The 21,297-nt window shown below is 45.1% G+C and overlaps 1 protein-coding gene across 1 annotated transcript in view; it reads right to left on the bottom strand.

Moving 5' to 3' along the window:
* Positions 1-18,392: 18,392 nt before the first annotated feature.
* PYGL (glycogen phosphorylase L) overlaps positions 18,393-21,297 on the bottom strand; it is a 52,882-nt gene continuing 49,977 nt past the window's right edge. The window contains exon 21 of the mRNA XM_068965951.1: positions 18,393-19,936. Within this exon, the coding sequence (XP_068822052.1) occupies positions 19,933-19,936 (4 nt within the window). The 3' untranslated portion in view covers positions 18,393-19,932. The remainder of the gene's footprint in view (positions 19,937-21,297) is intronic.

Below are 21,297 nucleotides of genomic sequence, written 5' to 3'. Positions count from 1 at the left end.
GATTGAAGGTTTGCATCAAGAGTCTCTGATGTGAGATAACTTCTGATACAAGGCTCAAACAAAACACACAACAAAGTGTAACCTCCCTGGGCTCACCTGGTACCTTTATCTTCAGTGGGGAGATTGGATCCCCATTTTGATGTGGACTAGGCTGCTTTTGTGGGTGTGTGTTAAACACAAATTCTTCGTGTTTCTGGCTTATCTATCTAGTTTATCTGAGTGGCTTCTTGCTCCATAGAAACTAGGGTCACAAAAAATATCACGTTGTCATGGGTGGAATTTGGAAAATGCCTTCCATCTTGAATAGATTAAGAGGCTGCTCCCTTATGTAGAAAGGCTGAAATAGTCTCCTCCCCAGCATGCACGGAGGGGATGGCTATTTGCTCCCAATATTCCTTCCAGAGCCTTCCCATACTGCAGTGGTAGCCTTGGTGTCACTTCTCAAAGTCACCTGCTGAAGCAGCCTTCTGTGGTCCCTGAGTGCTTATCTATGGGTTGTATTGATTGTTCACTGTTCAGTCCAGGAATAGCTTGAGGGAGAGTGCTCAGGTTTTACTTCCTTCAAAACAATCAAACAAGTTTGGTCAAATTGAGTGCCCACATAGGACCCACTGGGGAAGATTCTCTTAGACCCAACCCCATGTCTACTCCCAAAGGAAAGTTGTGAGGGGTGTGGTCTGAATGGGCAGCCAGGATTACTGAAAAAAAAAAAAAAAAACAGCTCTTGATGGAATGTTCATCATGTTTTGTAATTCTGCCAGTCACTGATCCTGTGAACTAAGGTCAAGATCAGCTTTACCGCCCCAGAGGGGAAGGCTGAAACTATGGGATACAAACTGAGATACAAGTTCGGTGTTTCTGAGCCTTTTGAATTACTCTGACCAGAGCCTACCCTGTGTAGCATATATGGAGATATTGAACTCTAAGAGCCAAGGTACCAAGCAAGGTCTGCAAAGGCAGCTAAGAACCAGGCAGCAGGGGCTCCAGAATCTCTACAAGGAAGGAGCTCTGAGGAATTATCTGACTGAATGTGGGTGCCGGAGAGAATGTCCAGAGGTTGCATGTGCATTTAAGCACAGTTTCAACTGTGTCTTTATCAGAGGTTGCTCTGGGGGCTGTTGATGGAGTTGCCTACTGAACTGCATTGAAAAGACCAGTCCTCCAATTTTTCAAAGAAAAGGCTCTTTCTACGTATAGAGACCTGGTGTGAAGTGTTTAATCAGTCTAGGTTGAAGTCTTCAACAGAGCAAGTGATCTGTTGATTGTTTGACAATTTTAGACATTTCGGGGCGGGGGCGGGGGGGAGGGGGAAATGCCACCAAGACTTGAGACTTAGCAGCTCAGCCTGGAGGGGTCCATTTCCCTAAGTGCCCTCAGGAGGGAGGCAGAGGAGGATCTGGAGTTCAAACTGACCTTTAGCCTTGTGCCCCTGCCTTTGTCACTGACTTCTGCTGTGTCCACCCTCCCTGCCAGTTGGGAGCATGCTGCTTGTATTGCTGTATGTGTGATTATAGAGCAGCAGGGGTGGGTCAGGCTCAGCACAAGCTTTTTTAAGCTACAGGATGAATACAGTAGTATCTCCTTGGATTATTGATTTTTATTTAGAGGTTGGGGAAATGTTATAGTTCTATAAGAGAAATAATGCTACAGAGTCTGAATTAGTTAAGACTGAATTCAGCTGGAAATAGCAGAAAAATCCAAAGTGTCAATTGCTTAAAGAAAATGGACGTTTCTCTTTTTCTTACATTCAGAAGTTTGATAGGTAGTCACCTCAGAGCTGGTAAGACCTTCTGCAGGGCAAGGATGCGGGCTCTCTGTTGCTATTTGGCCTTGAGTAGCTTCCATCCTCAAAGGCATCTCATGGTCCAAAATAGCTGCTGGAGAAGGAGCCTTTGAATTTGTATTCCAGACAGCAGGAAAAGCAAGTCCTTTAGGGACACTTCCAGAAGTCACATTGATCACTCCCTTTATGTCACATAGCCACAACTATCTGCAAGGGAGGTTTGGAGAAGTGATCTTTACTGGAGGCAGATGTCTACCATCTGAAATTTGATAGTCCTTTGACTGTATAAGAAGGGAAATTGAGATTGGGGGTCATTTTAAGCAGACTCCCGTGATTGTATAAGAAGGGACATTGAGATTGGGGGTCATTTTAAGCAGACTCCCGGCGATGCTGATGCTACTGGTCCACATGGACTGCATTTTGAGTAGCAAGGGACGCAGAACTGCGTGAGCCGGCCCCTGCCGACCCTGCCTTGCCTCCTTTCTCTCCCCATCATCCCCGTGCTTCCTTCTGGCTGGAAGTCTGCTCACAAGTCTTGTCATTAAAATCTCAGTTAAATTAGTTTCTCTATGACCCAATTTCAATTTGATAGCACTTAATCTGAATTTTTATCATGCATTTATCTGTTTGTATGATTGGGATTTTTTGTCTTCTCCCTCTAGAATGCCAGCATCATGGGAGAAGGGAAGATATTTGTCTTCTCAACACTGAATCCCAGGCACTTTCAATAGCACTAAGAACATATCTAGAGAAATAGTACAGATGAACCTAGTTCCAGGGCAAGAATAGAGACACAGATGTGGAGAATGGATGCGTAGACACAGGTGGGGGAAGGGGAGGGTGGGATGAACTGGGTGATTTGACATAAATACACTGCCATGTGTAAAACAAATACCTAATGGGGACCTGCGCTGTAGCACAGGTAGCTCAGCTCAGTGCTCTGTGATGACCTAGATATATGGGATTGGGGGTGGGTGGTAAGAATGAGGTCCAAAAGGGAGGGATATACATATATACATATGGTTGATTCACTTTATTGTACAGCAGAAACTAACACAACATTGTAAAGCAATTATACTCCAATTAAAAAAAAAGAACATACGCTCAAATGTCTGTGGAATAAATGAAGAATGTTGCAGTCTCCCTAACTATAGTATTAGTTTTGAGATCACAGGCCTTATCTTTATTTACACTCTCCCCCACAGTACCTAGCAGGGTGTAATATGTACAGTAGGCATTTGATGAATGTTGAGTGGGGTCTCACAAGAGAAGGAATACCTGTCAATTCCTCAGATGGGTCAAAGGTAGAGTAGGCCATGATGACTACAGAGCCAGGATTTTGGCTCTGGGTAGGGAAGGTGAGAACAAGCGGTGGGCCCTGTAATGGCTTTCACAGCAGAGCTTCCAGCCCTGGATTCTTCCTTTCTATCATCATGCAGTTCAGAATTTTATACATGTGAATCAGAGGATGCCAGAGGGGGTTACAGAGAATGCATGAGATGAAACGATTGTAATTGTGCGGTACTGGACTGATTGCAACACAGATAGATTCAAGTTTTGCGATTATGCAATTACTCATTCGTGTACTTATGAGCACCTGCTTTGTGCCAGGTGTTATGCTAGGTGCTGGGGATACTATAGCCTGTGTGCATGACATTTTGTTCCACACTGGACAAAGTAATGTCAAGCCCAAGGATTCCTAATTCCTATGGTGCAAGACTATAAGGTTGCATGTTAAACACTATAGCCTTTCTGCTTAAAAATTGTTCAGTGGGTCACCTCCCAATACTACTCGCACTCATGACTAGATTAATGAACCAATGTTTGCTAAGTCATCTGTGATTGCTGGGTTGGGTGGGCTCCTTTATGAGTTCCCACCCTCTTTGATTCTCGGCAGGTTGGAGAGGGAAGAGTACCCCCGCCCCAACCTTCTTATGTTCCTTTGTCTCACACACAGTAAGGAAGGGAGGGAATCCCCTGATGACATCAATTTTAATTCCTTTCAGTAGACCGTGAAGTAGAAGAGAGTTTTGGCACAGCCTTCTCTGTGTGTATACTTGTTTATATACTAGCATTTATTAGTAATTAAATTTCAGTGTTAGTCTGTAAGCCATAATGCTGATAATCATCTTTTTAAATTAATTCATTTGGATATGGCTAGGAACCAGACAACGATACTATCAAATACATTCATCAATAAATAAGATCAATACTGTGAATTTGCGGGTTAAAAATCTTACCTTCAAAAGAAGAGTTCCTGTATCTATGATCTCATTTCACACTACGTATGATTATTTTAAAACTCCTCTCTAGGGGCGGGTTGTTCCACACATGCACAGCCCAGGTGAGGATAATGAAGACCTGCCTCAGGCTACCTGACTTGATTCTGTACCACAAGTCAGCGAGCACTCCTGTCCGGGTCCCCTTGGGTCTCTCCCTGCTTGTTAAAAAACTAAAGGCAAAGATGAAAAAATATACTAATTTCAAGATGTGCTGAGAGCACACACTTGGGGCATGAACAGGGGAGCTAAGGAAATGAGGCTACTTTCAGGATCATCTTTGGAGACAAATAGAGACGCACACAAACTCAGGCACAGACGACGTCAAACTATTAGGCATCCAGAAAGCCCAGAATTGGAAACCTTTAGTCTCTTGGGACTGAAAAGCCAGTTCCTGTTTATTTTTTCTACAGCTGTGACTTATTTCCTGTCTTCAATAATTTCTCTATGCATGTGCCTTCAAGAAGATATTTTTACATATTCTTGCCATATCGGTTAGCTTTTCCTGTAAGACTTCCTCTGGAGTCAAAGCCCCATGTCTCTGTTTCCCCTATGACTGGAATGTGGACCAGGAAAGTGCTCTAACTCTGAACTTGTTCGAGGGGCATTTAAAGAACAACTCAAGTAGAAGAAAAAAAAAAATCCTCGATGATGACTCTCTCCTCCCCTCCCAGTGTGTCTTGTCCTGAAATCAGCCGCAGTGTTTCCACTTCCCAAGAATTCAGCTGCGTCACAGGGTAAAGATAGCTTCAGAATCTCCTACCTGGATGTCTAATGAGACAACAGGACCCTGTAGGTGGTGGTGAATTCCTTCACCCTGACTGCTCACAAAGCAGTAATGACTAGCCCGTGATTAACTGTTTTAATTCTTTTCTTTTCAAGGGTTAGTGGGAGGACCAGTAACCCAGCTTACAGCTTGGCTGTCACAGCCCTGCCCCTGGGGATGCTCTGACACAGCTTTAGTGTCCTACTAGATCCGGGTGCCCTTGGAGAACCAGCCTCACCTTGCCCTACTCTTCTGAGTAAGTGCAGCGCGTGCTACGTGTTCACATGCAGTGGGTGCTCAACACACACCGAATGAATGCAGCTTATCACCCATCATTTGGTGTCGCTGAGTCTCATTTTCTCCATGTAAAATGAGAATATCAGCAAATGATTGCTTATATATCTTCCAGTCTGAACGTTCTAAGGGTCCTTTTGGACAGCCATATAGAATTATATCCCCTCTCCAAAGCTGCTTCTAAGCAACAGAATAGTACTTCCCTGCACTCCTTGTTTGACCTCTTCAGCCTACAGAGATGTTTATCACTGAGCTTGCAGCACTACATTATCTGTAATACATATTTTTCATCTGGTGACACATCTCAGATTGGTATTGAGCTTTTCATCTGTGTAGATCCTGTCCTTTCCTTGCATTAGAGTGTAAGCTCCCGAAGCCAGACATTTTATAAAATGTGCTCTGTAAATGTTTGTCAAATAAATAGATAGCACATCAAGAGATCATCTTAATTTTATCCAGAGGAAATTCTGGGCTTAAGAGAAGCAGAATAATTCAAGGGTGAATTCCAAGCTTGTAGTCTGGGAAACTTGTGTGTGATGATGCTGTTCTTCAAGAGAGAATCTCGCAAGAGGAACAGGTTTGGAGGAGGGTGTGGAGGAGGTAAACTTAGTGACAAGCTGCATTCTATACCTCCTTCTTGGAGATTTTCGAAGAACATTATCCATATCATTATTTGAGATGAGATCCTGGCCAAAGGAATGTATTTTACTGTGTGTAGCCTAGAGTTCCCCAAATAATTGGACATGACTTCGGACACACTGATATAACATAAGAAGAGAACCAGGGCTGGGAAAGGAGCCTGCAGAACAACTAACTTTTAAGGAAAGTCAGGAGGAATTTGAAAAGGAGCTGCTAGAATGGCTGTTACCAAAAAGACAAGAAATACGAAGTGTTAGTGAAAATGTGGGGAAAATGGAACCCTTATGCCCTGTCGGGAATGTAAATTGGTGTTGAAAATGGAACTACCATACGATCCAACAATTTCATTTATAGGTATTTATCTGAAGAAAATAAAAATATTAACTCAAAAAGATATGTGTCCAGTGTCCATTGTATCTTTATAGTAGTCAAGACATAGAAACAAGCTGTGACCATCAATGGATGAATGGATAAAGAAAATGTGATATATATATATATATATATGTATATATACACAGTGGAATATTATTTAGTCCTTAAAAGAAGCAAATCTTGCCATGTATGTGACAACATTGATGGACATTGAGAGTATTATGCTAAGTGAAATAAGTCAGAGAAAGACAAAAGACAAAGGTCTCACTTACATGCAGAATCTAAAAATAAACAAAAGCTAAATTCATACATACAGAGAACAGACTGGTTGCTTCTGCCAGAGGTGGGAATGAGGATGGATGAATGGGTGAAGGGGTCAAAAGATACAAAACAATCTTCCAGTTATAAAATGAATAAATCCTGTGGATGTAATACACAGCTTAGTGGCTACAGTTAATTATACTGTATTATGTATTTTAAAATTGTTAAGAGAATAGATCTTAAAAAGGTTCTCATCACAGGAAAAAAAATTATAACTGTGATGATGGATGTTAATGAGATTTAATGTGGTGATCATGTCAAAATATATAAAAATATGGAATCATTATATTGTACACCTGAAACTGATTTAATGTTTTATGTTAATTATATCTTAATAAAAGAAGAAGATGAGAAAGATATGGGCTTGATCTCTGGGTTGGGAAGATTCCCTGGAGGAGGGCGCAGCAACCTACTCGTATTCTTGCCTGGAGAATCCCCATGGACAGAGGAGACAATCCGTGGGGTTGAAAACAGTTGGACACCACTGAGTGACTAAGCACAAAGCACAAAAAAGAAGAAAATTCAAAGTGAATAAATACTTTCCTTCCAAGAAAAAAACATTCTCCAAGTAATGGAAAAATCAGTGATTTGTTGCTTGCTAGGTCTTCATTCCTCAAACACTTTCTCACCAGTGGTTTACCGCCACAGCTGTATAGGACAGCTGTTTGGGACACTCTTTTCCTCTAGAATAATCTGAGGTGGTAAAATTAACCTATCTCTAAGTTGGATCTTTTTTCCTACTAGAAGCACAAATAACGTTCAGCTATCGGTTTCATACCCATAGCCTCGTCTTGCCATTTCTATGACATCAGAAAGGATGTGTTCACTTACGCAGTTTATCTGTGCATTTCTTAGGTCACTTTTCTACAAGTCAGGCTTTTTAAGGTATAATTTATGTTTAGTCAAATTCCACCTTGGAAGGTTTCCAATTCAGTGAATTTTGGGGAGCGTGTGCAGCCATGCAGTCACTATCACACTTGAGAGGTAGGCAGTTTCCAGCAGCCTAAAATGCTCCCTCGTGTCCCTCTGTAGTCAACCCCTTTCTCCAGGTCCAGGCCCTGGCACGCCCCTTCCCACAGCTGTATTGATTTCTGTCCTGAGGGCCCTCTTCAGTCCCTATTTTGTGCTATCATTTTATCTGCAGGTAAGTGTCTCCGCCAGACAGGATCCTGCTTTGTGTCCCTGTAACACCAAATGTGGTGCCTGGCACCTAACCTGTACACAGGAAATAGGTGCTTAATGAATAAATGAATCACTTGCTTTTTATATTTTGCCAAATCATTGCAGAGACTCTGCTCTCTGACTTATAGGATGTGTCTTTTGAAAAGGGGCTATTAATGCTGGAGAAAGTTTTCTACCAGGACTTAAAAAAATGTTTTTTATCTTTTAATTGGAGGTAACTTGCTATACAGTGTTGTTTTGGTTTCTGTTGTACAAACAAGCAAATCAGCCATAATTTTACTATATATGCATATATATACATAAATATGTATATATATCTCCTCCCTCTTGAGTCTTCCTCCCCTCCCCCCCATCCCACCTCTATAGGTCATCACAGAGTGTCAGGCTGTTTTCTCTTAAGGTTTTAATTTATACAGTCTTTAAAAGAAAAAAAGGGCCATAGTGATTTCTAACTTCAGAGATTTTGCTGAGCATTTCAAGCATTTCCATAGACTTGGGGCTTACAACTTTGCTCAATCAGCACATAGGCCTCTGAGCTTTCAACCTGAATAAACAGATGGACATAGAATCTGGGACCAAAAATACCTGCTCTCTTTTCCTTCCTGTCTGCCCCCCATCTCTGATCCCTCCACCTCCACAAGGCATGCCCCAGGGATCCTCCGGAGCTCCCCAGAATAAGACCTAGGAGATTCCAGACCCACTGATGAATGACTCCAGGTACGGAATCTGATGCTGGCATAACCTTTCTCACCACGCAGGGTGTGACCCACCTGCAGCTGGCTCATCAATCAGGCTTAGAATCCTTTAGTTCTTCCTGATCTGAATCGGCTTCTATCTTGATGTGCAGCCAAAAGTTGACATTCCTAGAGCAATTCCAAGAAGCAGTGAAGAAAGCTCCTCCTCCTCTGACCACTTATCTGAAATTGCCCAGCCCTGCAAGGGCTTTTGGTGCTTTGCTCCAGTCTGGCCAGTTGCACTTTCTGTGGGTGAGCAATTCCCCCTTGTGCCTTCTGCTCAACTGGCAAAGCCCCCAAAGCTTAGACACACTAGAGACCACATTTTCCCTCTGAGAAGGCTGCACCTTGCCTCCCAGATGTAGTCTTGGTGCTGACATCAAATTGCTTTCAGGTGGAAACTCATTCTCTTTTTATCCCTTATCGTCACACTTTGCCTGGTGGCTTCCCTGGAACAGCTTTAGCGGAGAACAGTTTCTGCTCCCAGGAGACAGTGCGCTATGTAAGCATAAGCGCATTCCCACCAAATCTTTCAAAGCCGCAACTTCTGATGCAAGAGGGGTGAGTTGGTGGGGCGGGGGGGGGGGGGGGGGGAGGGGGGGAGGGGGGGAGGGCGGTTTCTGCCACCTGCAGCTAGGTAAACAAAACACCAAGAAGGTGGTGAATTTGGACACATGGAGGAATTGTGTAGTTCATAACCCTGCAGACAGATAAAGCAGTAGTCAATGGAAGTGAGCCAAAGAAATTTTTACTATAGTAATGATGACAGGTGTGTGTGTGTGTGTGTGTGTGTGTGTGTGTGTATGTGTGTGTGTGTGAGAGAGAGAGAGAGAGAGAGAGAGAGAGAGAGAGAGAGAGAGAGAGAGAGAGAGAAGGAGAGAGAGAAGGAGGGAGAGAGAGGGAGATGGGGGCTGGGAAGGGAAGATTCCGGAAAAGGGGGAAAACAAAAGGGAGAAAGAAAAAAAGGGGGTTCAAGTGGAGGAAAGTGTAGATTCTTCAGGAGGGCCGTCTAAAGCTGTAACTCCCAGACTTTTATTACTATCAGAGTAAGAAATGTATTTTAGTCCACCCAGGGCGCGCACACACAGAGACGTATAGGATAAAATAGAAACGAATTCGCGCGTGGCCTGCTGGAAGAGTAAGGCACTTGTTCCTATCACAAATCCCTACGTGTGGCCGAGGGTGCGCGAAGACAGCCCGGCTCGGCTGCGCCCCGCCCTGCGCTGAGTAGGACGCCCCGCAGCACCCAAGGCAGGGCCCCCGGGTAGTCGCCGCCCTCGCGGGGGAGGAGGGAAGCCGGGGCACGGCTCCCGGCTCCCGGTTACCTTCGAGAGCTCCTGTGGTGGCGGATCGGGACGCGGCGCGGGATGGAGCCGGACGAGCGGGACTCCGTGGCCGCCTGGTGGCACATGGTCTTGCGGAACCTGCGGTGAGTGCGCGCGGCGCCCTGTACGCCCCGCGGCCTGGGATGCGGCATGGAAGGTACCACCCAGCGCGGACCGGGGGGCTGGTGGCCCCGCGCTGGCTCTCGGTGCTCTTGGACGGCTGTTTCCTCAGCCCCTACCAGGGCCAGTGAGACTCAACCCTATGAGTTTTCAGGAACGTGTATCCCTTTGGTGCTTCTGAAATAGAGATTATAGAGATCCCAGAGAGCTGGTTCAGGTTTCTATAAATCTCTTAACTGCCTTGACATTTTACTAACAGCGGGATAACACCAGTGACAATAATAATCTGTGTTGTTGTCTTGGATGGCATTCTGTTAGATCAAGGGCCTATCTGTATAGATGGGAAGGGTCAGAAAACCACCTCCCTGAGTGTGAACTCTGCCGTGGAGTTAAGGAAGACCTCTCCACGATGCTAGAGACGCACAGTACATCGCAACCATGACTAGGTCAGCAGGTTTTAAATGTTCTTCCTTCCATGAATCCTTGGCTTGAGCAGTAATCTTAGACTACCTGAATCAACCAGCAAGCAATATGCTGCCAGTCTTGTTGCCCTGAGTCCAGGTATTGGTTGGAGAACCCAGACCCTCGAGCCTGGGTATCTTGTTTTGTTTTGTTGGTGGGGGAAGGTATGGGCTGTTTTGTATACTTTTCTTCTTTGTCTTCCTTTGCTTTGTTTTGCCTAACTTTTGTTGACTACAAAATATCCAAGAATCACATCCAGGCACAGAAGACCTCAATTTGGAACATCTGAGGGGCTAAGACAACCCTGATTCCCTGTCTTCCTGCTGTGGCTGAGGGCAGGGGGCAGAGTGCAGCTCTCCCTGGCTGCCCAGTGCCGGCTGGAGCTCCCTTTTGTATTGGATCCGAACACCAGGCCCAATGTCCTGACTGGCTACACTTCTCAAACTTCACAATCATGAGCCTTACATCCCTGAAGCAGCTGTTTTGGGAAAGCTGGCATTTACCACCTTTTACTTTTGAGTTCTTTACAGAATGCGTGACTGGTTATTTAACACTTATTTGACAGAGAATCAAAGCTGCTTTGTGATTTTAGAGAACAGCCCACTTTGTTGATAGAGGAGTGGAGATGGGGCGTTGGGGATCCTCTGTTACTTCTACACGTGTGCATGCTCAGTTGCTCATTCATGTCTGACTCTTTGGACCCTGTGGGCTTTACTGTGCCAGGCTCCTCTGTCCATGTGATTTTCCAGGCAAGAATATTGGAGCAGTTGTCATTTCCTCCTCGAGGGGATCTTCCCAACCCAGGGATCAAACTCTCGTCTCTTGTTTTTCCTGCATTCTTTATCACTGTGCCACTTGGGAAGTCCCTATTACTTCTAAATACTAATTACTAAAAATAAGTCTTGAATGTTTCCTGAAAGAATAAAATACTTGAGCATTTCTTTATCCGAGCAGAAAATTACTGATCTAATTTAGATCAGGCTGAGGTGCAGACTGAAATCCAGCATCTTAAGTCCTTTTTGTTTCATGGAGCCTGATTAGATCAGCAAACATTCCTGGAGGGCTCCTTGTGTGCCTGGGATGGCCTGTAGCCGTGGATCCTTTGTGATGTGTCATGAGATTCAAGGCGAACATTTAATCATGATATTTACAGTGATTATTTTTTAATGCCTTGGGAATGGATTTATTTATCTTACAAAAGTCTCATCAGATGTAGTCACTTCTTAACATGGATGGGCCCAGCAGAGTAAATCTCTTGCTGCTGATTTTCTTTGGATTAGAACAATGGAAACCATGCTCAGGAAAGAAGTTGGGGGAATCCAAAGGGCTATTTCCCCTTTTATTTCTCCCTATTTCACTTCAAGCCTTTACATTTCTAGATGATACTTAGAAAATCCCTATGAGAAGGCTGACAAACTTTTCCATCCTCCCCAGTATATTGGTCATCTACTCCCTATCAGATATTTACCTAGGCTCTGGGCACACCATCATAAATAAGACAGGCAAAACCCCTGCTCTTGGGTAGCTCACATTCCTGCTCAAAAGAGAAGGAAGCCCTTCCCTGTCCCCCAAAGCTACCAGTAAGTCTTGCCTCCTTCTAGAAATACACTCTTTTCTGTTCTCACCCTGTCATTCTATGGATATTTATGACACTCAGCCCAGGGCTGCCCTGATGGTTCAGTGGTAAAGAATCTGCCTGGAATGCAGGAGGCACAGTTTCGATCCTTGGGTTGGGAAGATCGCCTGAAGAAGGAAATGGCAACCCACTCAAGTATTCTTGCCTGGAAAATCCCATGGACAGAGGAGCCTGGTGGACTACAGTCCATGTGGTTCCAGAAGAGTCAGACATGACTGAACGCCTAAACAACAAACAGCAACAGCCCTGTGCTAGGCAGAGTGGAAAGTAAAAGCAGCATGAGCTGGGACGTGGTTCTTATCACTGGGGATACAGGGCTAACAGTGAGAAAAAAATCAGCAAAGAATTAAGGGTCAGACTCTGGCCCTGACTATAATTAGTGGGAGGGGTGAAAAGAGAGGGTAAGTCACCATGGGAAGATCTATCTAGAGAAGATTTGAAAAAGAAGGGACACTTGAGTGGATGTGAAGGAAAGAGGGGGTCTGGTTGGGAGGAAAGGAGGGGGGAGAAAGAGGAAACTTGGTGTTTGGTGATCAGTATGTGTTGGTGGGATGAATGGGCACAGGATGCCCGTGCAGGATGTCTTAACATTTGGAACTGTTGTCTTGCCAACTGTGGTCAGAGTTGGGCTTCCCAAAGCTGGTACAGCATTAAGCAAGAATGATTGGCCCTGTAGCAGCTCAGGTTCCAGCGCCAGTAAGAATCATCCAGTTAGGTTCTGTGGCCCCTGTGGGATGCTGTGCAGTTACAGCCACAGCTGATCAAAGGGTAGGCAAAAGAACACCAAAGCATCAAGGTGGCTGTTTGATGTGCTGGCCGTGAGCGAGGATTGGACTGAAACCACATCCTCTGCTCAAATAAGGTCTATTAGCCGCTGGTGACTTTTGATCCCCTATTGATCTAGGGGAAGTCAAACTGACAGCCCCCTAGTTAAAAGGAGCTGGTGTACATTATTGATGCTCGGAGGGATCTGGTCACTGTGTTCTCTTCCCGCAGTGCTTCTCAGAGAAGTGCCTTGAGCTATTTGAGAGAAGGGTCCTGTATGAATTATTCTTTAAAAACAGAAGCATATTTCCCTCTATTGCCTCTGCTTCCCAAGCACCCTGCTACCTTCAAAAGGCAACTTAGTGGGAGACTAACACGCAGGGTAGCGGGAGTTCAGAGAGTCAGGAGAAAGAAAACCGGATCCAGCCAACTGGAAGGAAGCATAAGAATTCAGTTCTGCCTGTCTGTCTGCGCTTGATCTGCGGCTCAAAGTGGCTTCTTTGGGTTTTAGTTTCTTATCTCTAAAATTGGAATAACAGTGTCCTCTCCTTCCAGCCACCTTCACAGAGGCTATTTTAAAGTATGAAACAATCATTTTCATTTCTTTTTTTTGCTGATTTTATGGGTATGCAGTTGCCCACGGCTGATGTATTTGAAAAGCTGTCTGTCACCCTTAGCTTGCTTATCTTCTCTGCTCCCCACAGAATTGCTGGAAATTCATTAGAGATCCATTATCTTCTGCCTCCATGCCACTTCCAAATATGTATAAGTGCCCTGGTTTTCAAATTATTACACTAGAGGGAGGGTTTTTTAGAGGTCTTTCTTTGATGCTTTTGGTATCTTCTGAGAATATGGAACAGGATGGAAGAAGGGAGTGGGAGGAAGGAGGGACCCTGAGAGAGGCAAGGATGCAGAAGAGAAAAGGATCCTGATACAACTTTCTGTAAGAACTGGACTTGCTTGGCCAGAGCCCAGCCTCATTCTTGGGGCTCATTTTTGCTTCAAGGATGACGAGGAGAACTCACCAGGACTGTGACAGCTGGAGATCATCATGGAACTCTGGATTCACGTGGCTCTGCCATTCACTGGCTGTGTGACCTTGGGAAGGGTACTTAACTTTTCAGCCTCTTCATTTGCAAAGTACAGGTATTAACCTGTACATGTAATGTCTTCTAAGATGCCTCTAGTCTAGCAGAGAAACCAGGACACGGAAACAGTGCATCACACATGCTTTCCAGCCCCCACAACCTCATAATTTGATTACATCGATGGTCTTCCCATTGACCTTTCACAGCAGGAAAAGGGATTCATTGAAGGAATGATGTGAACAAAAATTGGGAGTGGGAGGTGGTGACACTGGCTTCCTGTATCCCTCATTTCTAAAAGGTTCGGGAGATGCTCAGCTCTCATGGGAGATGTGACTAGAGACAGAGGTAGCCTGAGTGAGCCCTCATGGAAAGATCGTAAGTTGTCTGCAGGTGGCTCCCAGTTTGGATGGTTCATGCCACTGGGACAGGATGTGTGTGGCTCCCCCTGCACCACCCACCCTGTGTCCCTTCACCTGCCCAGGGCCTGCCCTGCACCCCACCCTGCTCCTCACGATCCCACTCACCTCAGAAGTGGGTTTTTTTTCTCGCATTGGCTCATCTTTTCCCAAGACTCAGCCAGAAGGAGGGGGAATCTGATGATTATTCATTCACTGCTTTAGGCTAATACTAATAATAGCTAGCACATACGGCACTGAATTGTGATTAAAAACTGCAGCAGCTGTTAAACGGTCTGAACCTTGTTTCCTGCTGACTTTGGGGTCCAGCCTTGGCTTCCTGTGGGGTACACTGAGAAAGCAAGTCTGACTTGGGTGCATCCGTGTCCCCACCTCTCCTATCCCGTCATATCGGGGCTTTCTGAGCAGCTGATTGAGGGCTTGATTGTCCTTTCCTCTCCTGGTTCTCCCATAGTGCCTGGTCTGGATCTGCCCTAATTACATACAGTTCTGTAAAGGATTTTGCTTAAATGCCAGCTTGCCTGTAATTCCCAGTGTCAGTCTGTGGAATTTGATTTGGATGTTTGAAGGAAAAACAAACCAAGACAAAACTTGGACTGATTTTGAATACCTTATTTGTTTCACAATATCTTACAGATCTTTCCCACACTCCTGTTCCACACTCGGAAGGAAAATTGCCACTCTGTGTGACAGCTTTACAAGTAAATCATTAAAAGAACACATTTGCCCTCCTCTGATGCACATGCTGATTTTTGTAAACTTTTGTAAGTATGTACCTTTTGTGAATCTGCCTTCATATTTTTTTCCCCAATTCAAGAACTCACTGCCCTTACAGTTATGACATAGTGAGAAAGATATGTCAGCATCTTTGTGGCTAGACTTAAATTGTCTGGAACCTAATTATATTGCCTTTGGGGTCTAGGATGAATCCTGGTGAAGTGTTGGGATAGATAGAAAACCATGGCCTTGTGGGTGGGATTTCAGTCCTGGAGCTCAGTCCTCAAATTAGCTGTTAATCTGGATACGTTAGTGCTTTCTGTATTCTGTGCCTTTTCCTCTTTTTGCTTGTATCCCTAGAGAGAGACAGGTTGATGTGAGAGATCTGTTTTCCTGTGTTTCTACTGAAGGCTGTGTTACTGTGGCCCATGGTTCTTCTGGTCACAGGTGGTGCTGTCACCTGCCTGTGTCTAAGTGTTACGTTGACCTTGGACATTTCAGGGTTTATGGCTAGTGACTATGTTTCACTTAGTGCAAAAGGAATGCGTGACTTAAGTAGCAGAACACTCATTACTGGGACTTCCCTGGTGGACTAATGGGTAAGACTCCATGCTCCCAATGCAGGGGGCCCAGGTTCGATCCCTGATCAGGGAACTAGATCCCGCGTGCCACACCTAAGAGTTCAAATGCTGTAACTACAGATCCCGTAGGCTGCAAGGAAGACTGAAGATCCTGAGAGTCACAGCTAAGACCTGGCGCAGCCAAAGAAAAAACATCCAACCAAATAAAACAAACCTCTCTGCCCCAAAACTCATGATCCCATGGACTGTAGCCCACCAGGCTCTTCTATCCATGGGATTCTCCAGCCAAGGATACTGGAGTGGGTTGCCATTTCCTTCTCCAGGGGAACTTCCTGACCCAGGGATCGAACCCAGGTCTCCTGCATTGCGGGCAGGTGCTTTACCCTCTGAGCCACCAGGGAAGCCCCATTACCTTCTTCTATACCCTCCTATTTTTTAGATGAATGGTCTCCTTTGCTTTTCACTTGAAGCAGGGATAAAGTGGAATAAACTCTGTTAGGGGCTACCACACTTGTGCTATTTCTAAGTCTAGCTTTAGAGTATTTGTGGGGGTCAATTCTTCTGCGGGCCAGTCCTAGTTTATAAAATAAAATACTTTGGTTGGAATTGAGTGTAGTGCTTGTAACTTAGAAACATGTCAAACATGAGGCTAATTACTTTTTTGGATTGTGATTAAAAGACATGGACTTTGATTCTGGGAGTTGGTAATGAATTCTACTTTCTAGTCAAAGCACCATTTCTTGTGGATTTAAAGAAACCAGAGTTGAAGATTCCTCACACGGTGAACTTCTACATCAAAGTCGAGCCTGGGGTAATTCTGGGAATCTGGTGAGTGCGCTGATTGGACACTGGGGTGCTTAGCGGGTGGGGCTTTCATGTTACAGGGCACAGGTGGGCAGCGCTGTGTTAGTTGCCTGTGGAGAGGTCAGTGTTCCTTGGAGGAAGCTGTTCCACACACCTTCCCTTTGTATTGACATTTGACCTGCTTGAATTTGCTTTTTGAGAATCTTACTTTTCAGGTGCCTTGGGTCGTTCTCTTCCTTGCCTTATTCCTTGTGTGATTATCTGATTAATGTGTGTCTTTTTTACGAGACAATAACTTCATAGGTGGGGACTTTGTTAGTGGGTTTTCATTGCTCAGCGTGGTGCTTGGCAAAGGCACTCCATAAATGTTTGTCCAACAAGGTCATGCACATCCTACTGTCTGTCTTCTGTGCTAATCTCAACATTTTCTTCTGTTTGGTCCTACCTGCTTGTTCTTGGCTGCCAGTTTTCCAGAGCCTTCTTGGATATTTCACCTCCCTGAGTTTGAACATGTGACCGTGGAATATTTAGGAACCAGTATGGGATCACATAACTTTTTTCTAATCTGTAGGGTGCAGTTCCACTGATAGTGCTGGAATTTGAAAATTTTTATTCTTTGCTCTTGCCCCACCTGCCCTTGGCTGAGTGAGTCAGCTGTCCTCAGGACCACTTATCTAGCTGGCAGTGATGCCTATCTTTTTGGTACGGAGGCCATGGGGGTTTGATGTCAGACTTTTTGCCTCTAAGTGATTGGAGGATTGAAGATTTGTCATCATGTGGCCAGTTCTCCAAGTCCCTCAGTGACGTGTCATATGGTAGTATTTCTGTTATCAGAGTTCATTGATTTAACAAGGCGGGAGGGGGCGGGAACTAGAGCTCACTTAGGTGTTTAAAATCACAAGGTCACTCAGTTTCTTGAGAAGAATAGCTTAATTTCATATTTAAGTTCTTTTCTCCTACCCAAACTGGTTTCCCTTTAACTTTTTTTCCAGCTTGTTTCTTCAGCCAAAATAGCAGGTGGCAAATATCTACTATCTTTTACTGGTTTCCACCCAAAAGATTGCATTTCAATAAGCCACACCTAGGAATTGCAGTTTTGGAAGCATAATTGGTGTAGGAATCAGAAGAACTAAACTGTAAATGGTCCAAAGGGGTTATCCCTGGGCATGGGGGAGGTGGGCTAGGGCAGTAATAATTTTCATTATAAGATGTTCATGGTATTATATTTTAATTGGTACCATGTGCATATATTGGCTGTGTGCGTGCTAGGTTGCTTCAGTCGTGTTTGACTCTTGGTGACCCTATGGACTGTAGCCCACCAGGCGCCTCTGTCCATGGGATTCTCCAGACAAGAATACTGGAGTGGGTTGCCATGCCCCCCTGCAGGGGATCTTCCTGACCCAGGCATCAAACCTGTATCTCCTATGTCGCCTGCAGTGGCAGGTGGGTTCTTTACCAGTAGGGCTGCCTGGGAAGCCCATGCGTATATGACTCAGATAAATTTTTGTATATAAATAGATTAAATATTTACATATAAAACTATAACTTATTATATATTCTGATAATTACTATGGGCTTTCCCAGGTGGTTTTGTATATAATATGTTTTATATACATAAAGATGTATCTGATTGACATCAGGAGGTTTTAGACTGTTGGCGAGGATAGAGAATTCTTCTCTGTGTCCATGTTGGCTAAAACCTTGCCTTACTTTTCAGGCAAACGGTTCCCAGCTGCCGGGGGGAGGATGCTAAGGGGAAGGGCCGGAGCTGGTATGAAGCAGCCCTCTGTGATGGCAACCCAATTATTGTTTATCTTCATGGCAGTGCACAACACAGGTCAGTGCCTTTGCTTGGATTTTTTTTTCCCCTCAAACAGAGCAAAAGAGCATTTCATTCCTGTCGGGGAATGAAAGGCAGAGCTGTTTTTAACTCTGTAAGCATCCTTCCACACATTTGTTTCCATTTGCTGGAGTTCGAGGGTGTTCTGGCAATAGGCTTCTCTTTAAAAACTATATATTCCACATGCAGAATAATGTGGATCCTTAACTGGAAGGGAGACAAACTTCACAATGTGGATACTGATTTCAAAGAAGGCAGTGTTGCTTTATTCTGTAAGAGTGTCGGGAATGGTGAACTGAAGCCATGGGTGACTTGATAGGAAACATGCATGAGGCATGGAGGATAAGGAGAGTTTCCACACAAATGGTCTTCTCACAGAACCACATGGAGATTCCTTCATATAGCCGTGAATTCTAAAAATCAAATGTATGATCTCCAGGAGAGATCCCCTAGAATTCTGATCCCAGGCTCTGGGGGCCACCTGACTAATTCTAGCCTGGAATACTGATGCCTCAGCCCACTCCTATCGTCCCAACCTTGCTTTGTAACAAAGAGTGCCTCCTGGAAGCCTGACTCTGCTCTGCACTGCCAGCCCCTCTGTGGGCCTGGGTCATTACAGTGGGTGATGAATAGTGGCTCTGACTCGGCTATCAGTGTGGGGGAGGGGCGACGCGCCTCAGAGACCCGCAGACCTTGCCCAGTCTCTGGGCGGGGGACACTTCAAACTCAGCGACAAGCTCTGGCCTCTGCCCCTCAGCTCCCTCGGCTCTGTCTCTTTTACTCACTGTCTTTTGTGTCAGACAATGGCTTTCTCAAGCCTTGCCTTTGCTCAAGGTACCTTCTTGAGGTTTATGCCTTAGAATCACATTTTACTGAGATTTCTTGTGAAATCAACATTTTTCAACATTGTTTAACATTATTCCAATTATGCAAACTTGGGTACGGTGCTACACTGCACTCTTCTTTAATGTGTCCTCTGGGTCACACTATCACGTCTGCCCTCTGAGTGAATCGGCTCTTGCCCCCAGTCTTCCTAGATTTTCTGGCTTGGGGCTAGCTACCTTCCTCTGTCCTGAAGTCTCAGCTTGTTTCCAGCAGTACTGAGCTGGAAGGAGGCCAAATGACAGGTCACAGGGAACCTAGATGAAAACAGTGGTTCTAGACTTAGGATCCATAGAAGCCTCAGAGGGTCCATGAACTCCCAACCTCGAATTGTACATGAAATTTGAAGAGTGGATACATTTTTCAGGGCAGTGGGTCCATAGCTTTAATTATAGGTTCCAAGGGTTTCATGACTCACTAATGTTTAAGAAATGTGGCTCTAAAAATTCAAATGGTTTTTAAAGACTCCTCTGTCTTTTGAGTCATCTTTTTCTCCCTTTTGTTGTGGTTCATAGAGAGCAGACTATGGTTATTTGGAAGAAAGTGTTTCTTGACCCTCCAGGGTTGTGAGTTTCTCTCCTCACTTCATCATGTCCTTCATGGCAGAGCAGACAGGATGTAGGGAGATCTCACTTTAGTGAACTTGACTGTGTCATCCCTTTTCCTGAAAAGCCACTTTCTGGGACTCACGTTCCTTTGGCTTCTAGAAGTATTCTGAGAAATAGGGTTTGCTGTGCAGCAGTGCAAGAAGATGGATCGTCAGCAGTTCATCAGATGCTTATGTGGTGAAGCGCTAGTGGTCTGGGCAGGCGGTGCTCACTGTGGGGAAGGCGGGGAGTGGGGAGCCGTGGGGAGTTCACCCTGATGCAGGCACGGGGGCTCCAACACCAAGAAGTAGTGCCCTCTCCCCTGGTTATTTATTTGTCTTACCTGAAAAAGAAAGCGGTGAGATCAGATGCCAGCAGCATGATAGTGATTTTTGTTGAATGTGTCATCATAATTCCTAATTCTTGCTTTTTCTTTTAAACCTTCTCTACAGGGCAGCTTCTCATAGACTGGAGCTAGTAAAGGTATGTCTGAAGGGGCCTCAAGGCACCAGTTTTACATCTCCACTTATTCTCTTCTGGGCTACAGCCCTAAGATCTTCCTTAGCCTACAGCCTGGTTATTTCCTGAGAGCTCCCTGGTGTGGGGGCAAGCGGGCGGGTGGTGGTGTCTGGGACCTAAAGTCCCTTGAATGCACTTCTTTTCCTAAATTGACCTTGGGGGATTGAAACAGATGTGAATGTCTCTGAGTCTCAAACACTTTCACGGATTTGTTCCTTTCATCACCAGATGGAGTTGAAGACACATTTCTTTGCTTTTTCTGAGGGCTGGGTTGAGAAAATATATTAAGTGCAGAAGCCACCCCTTCTACCGGGAGCAACCTTTCTGTGGTATGGGGTAAAGACAGAATGTCTGCTCTTACATCATTCAGGCCCTTCTTCAGCCCCACAAAAAGTTCAGCAGAGGGAAGGTGGCCAGCTGCAACTTGGTGTCCTCACCAGCCTGCTACAGGCTCTGGTTTATTGGGGTGGCCCCTGCACTTCCCAGCATGAGGACGATGGCAGGCTCTTCTCCTCACCATGTCTGAATAGAGCTGGCTGGCAAGCTACTGTTTAGCCCTCCCACACTCCCGTGAGGTGGTTAGGAATCCCTCCCTCAGGTGATCTGGCTGCTTGTCTTGTTATTGATCCCCAGACCTGATGTCTCCTCCCACAAGCCAGCTCCCACCCCAGAGTCCTTTCCTGATTTAACAGCATGAATGGGGTCCAGAATCCTGTCGGGCTCAGCACTGTAGCACCATCTTCATCCCCTTTCCCCTCTTCAGACAGGGCCATCCTCTCCTGTCTACTCCCCTCTCCATCACCCCGTGTGGTGGGCTGGTTTACCATTTTGCCTGGGGTGATGATGCCTATTGATTTTTAGTTTTGCTTTTTACTCTGAACCCCACTCTTTGTCCTTTCCAAGTGGGAGGGTGTGATGCTGATGACTGTGAGAATATATATATATATTTTCCCCCTTTACTCTTGGCAAAACTCAATTGTATGTCTCCTAGGTCGTAGGTGCAGAGGTGAAGAGAAGCCAGATCCTCCTGGTGGTGGGTGGGATGTGTAGGGATGCTATGACAAGACTTCTTCCTCCGGGTAGATTCTGGATTCCACACACCATAGTCTTTACAGATAAAGAAACTGAGCCTTGGAGAACTTAAGTAACTTGTTCACACACATCCAAATGGCCAGAACTTGAACC

The sequence above is a fragment of the Capricornis sumatraensis genome, chromosome 2 (assembly GCF_032405125.1).
Source record: "Capricornis sumatraensis isolate serow.1 chromosome 2, serow.2, whole genome shotgun sequence".
Classification (NCBI taxonomy): domain Eukaryota; kingdom Metazoa; phylum Chordata; class Mammalia; order Artiodactyla; family Bovidae; genus Capricornis; species Capricornis sumatraensis.
The sequence above is the reverse complement of the archived record's forward strand: the minus strand, read 5'-3'. Positions and strand labels throughout refer to the sequence as shown.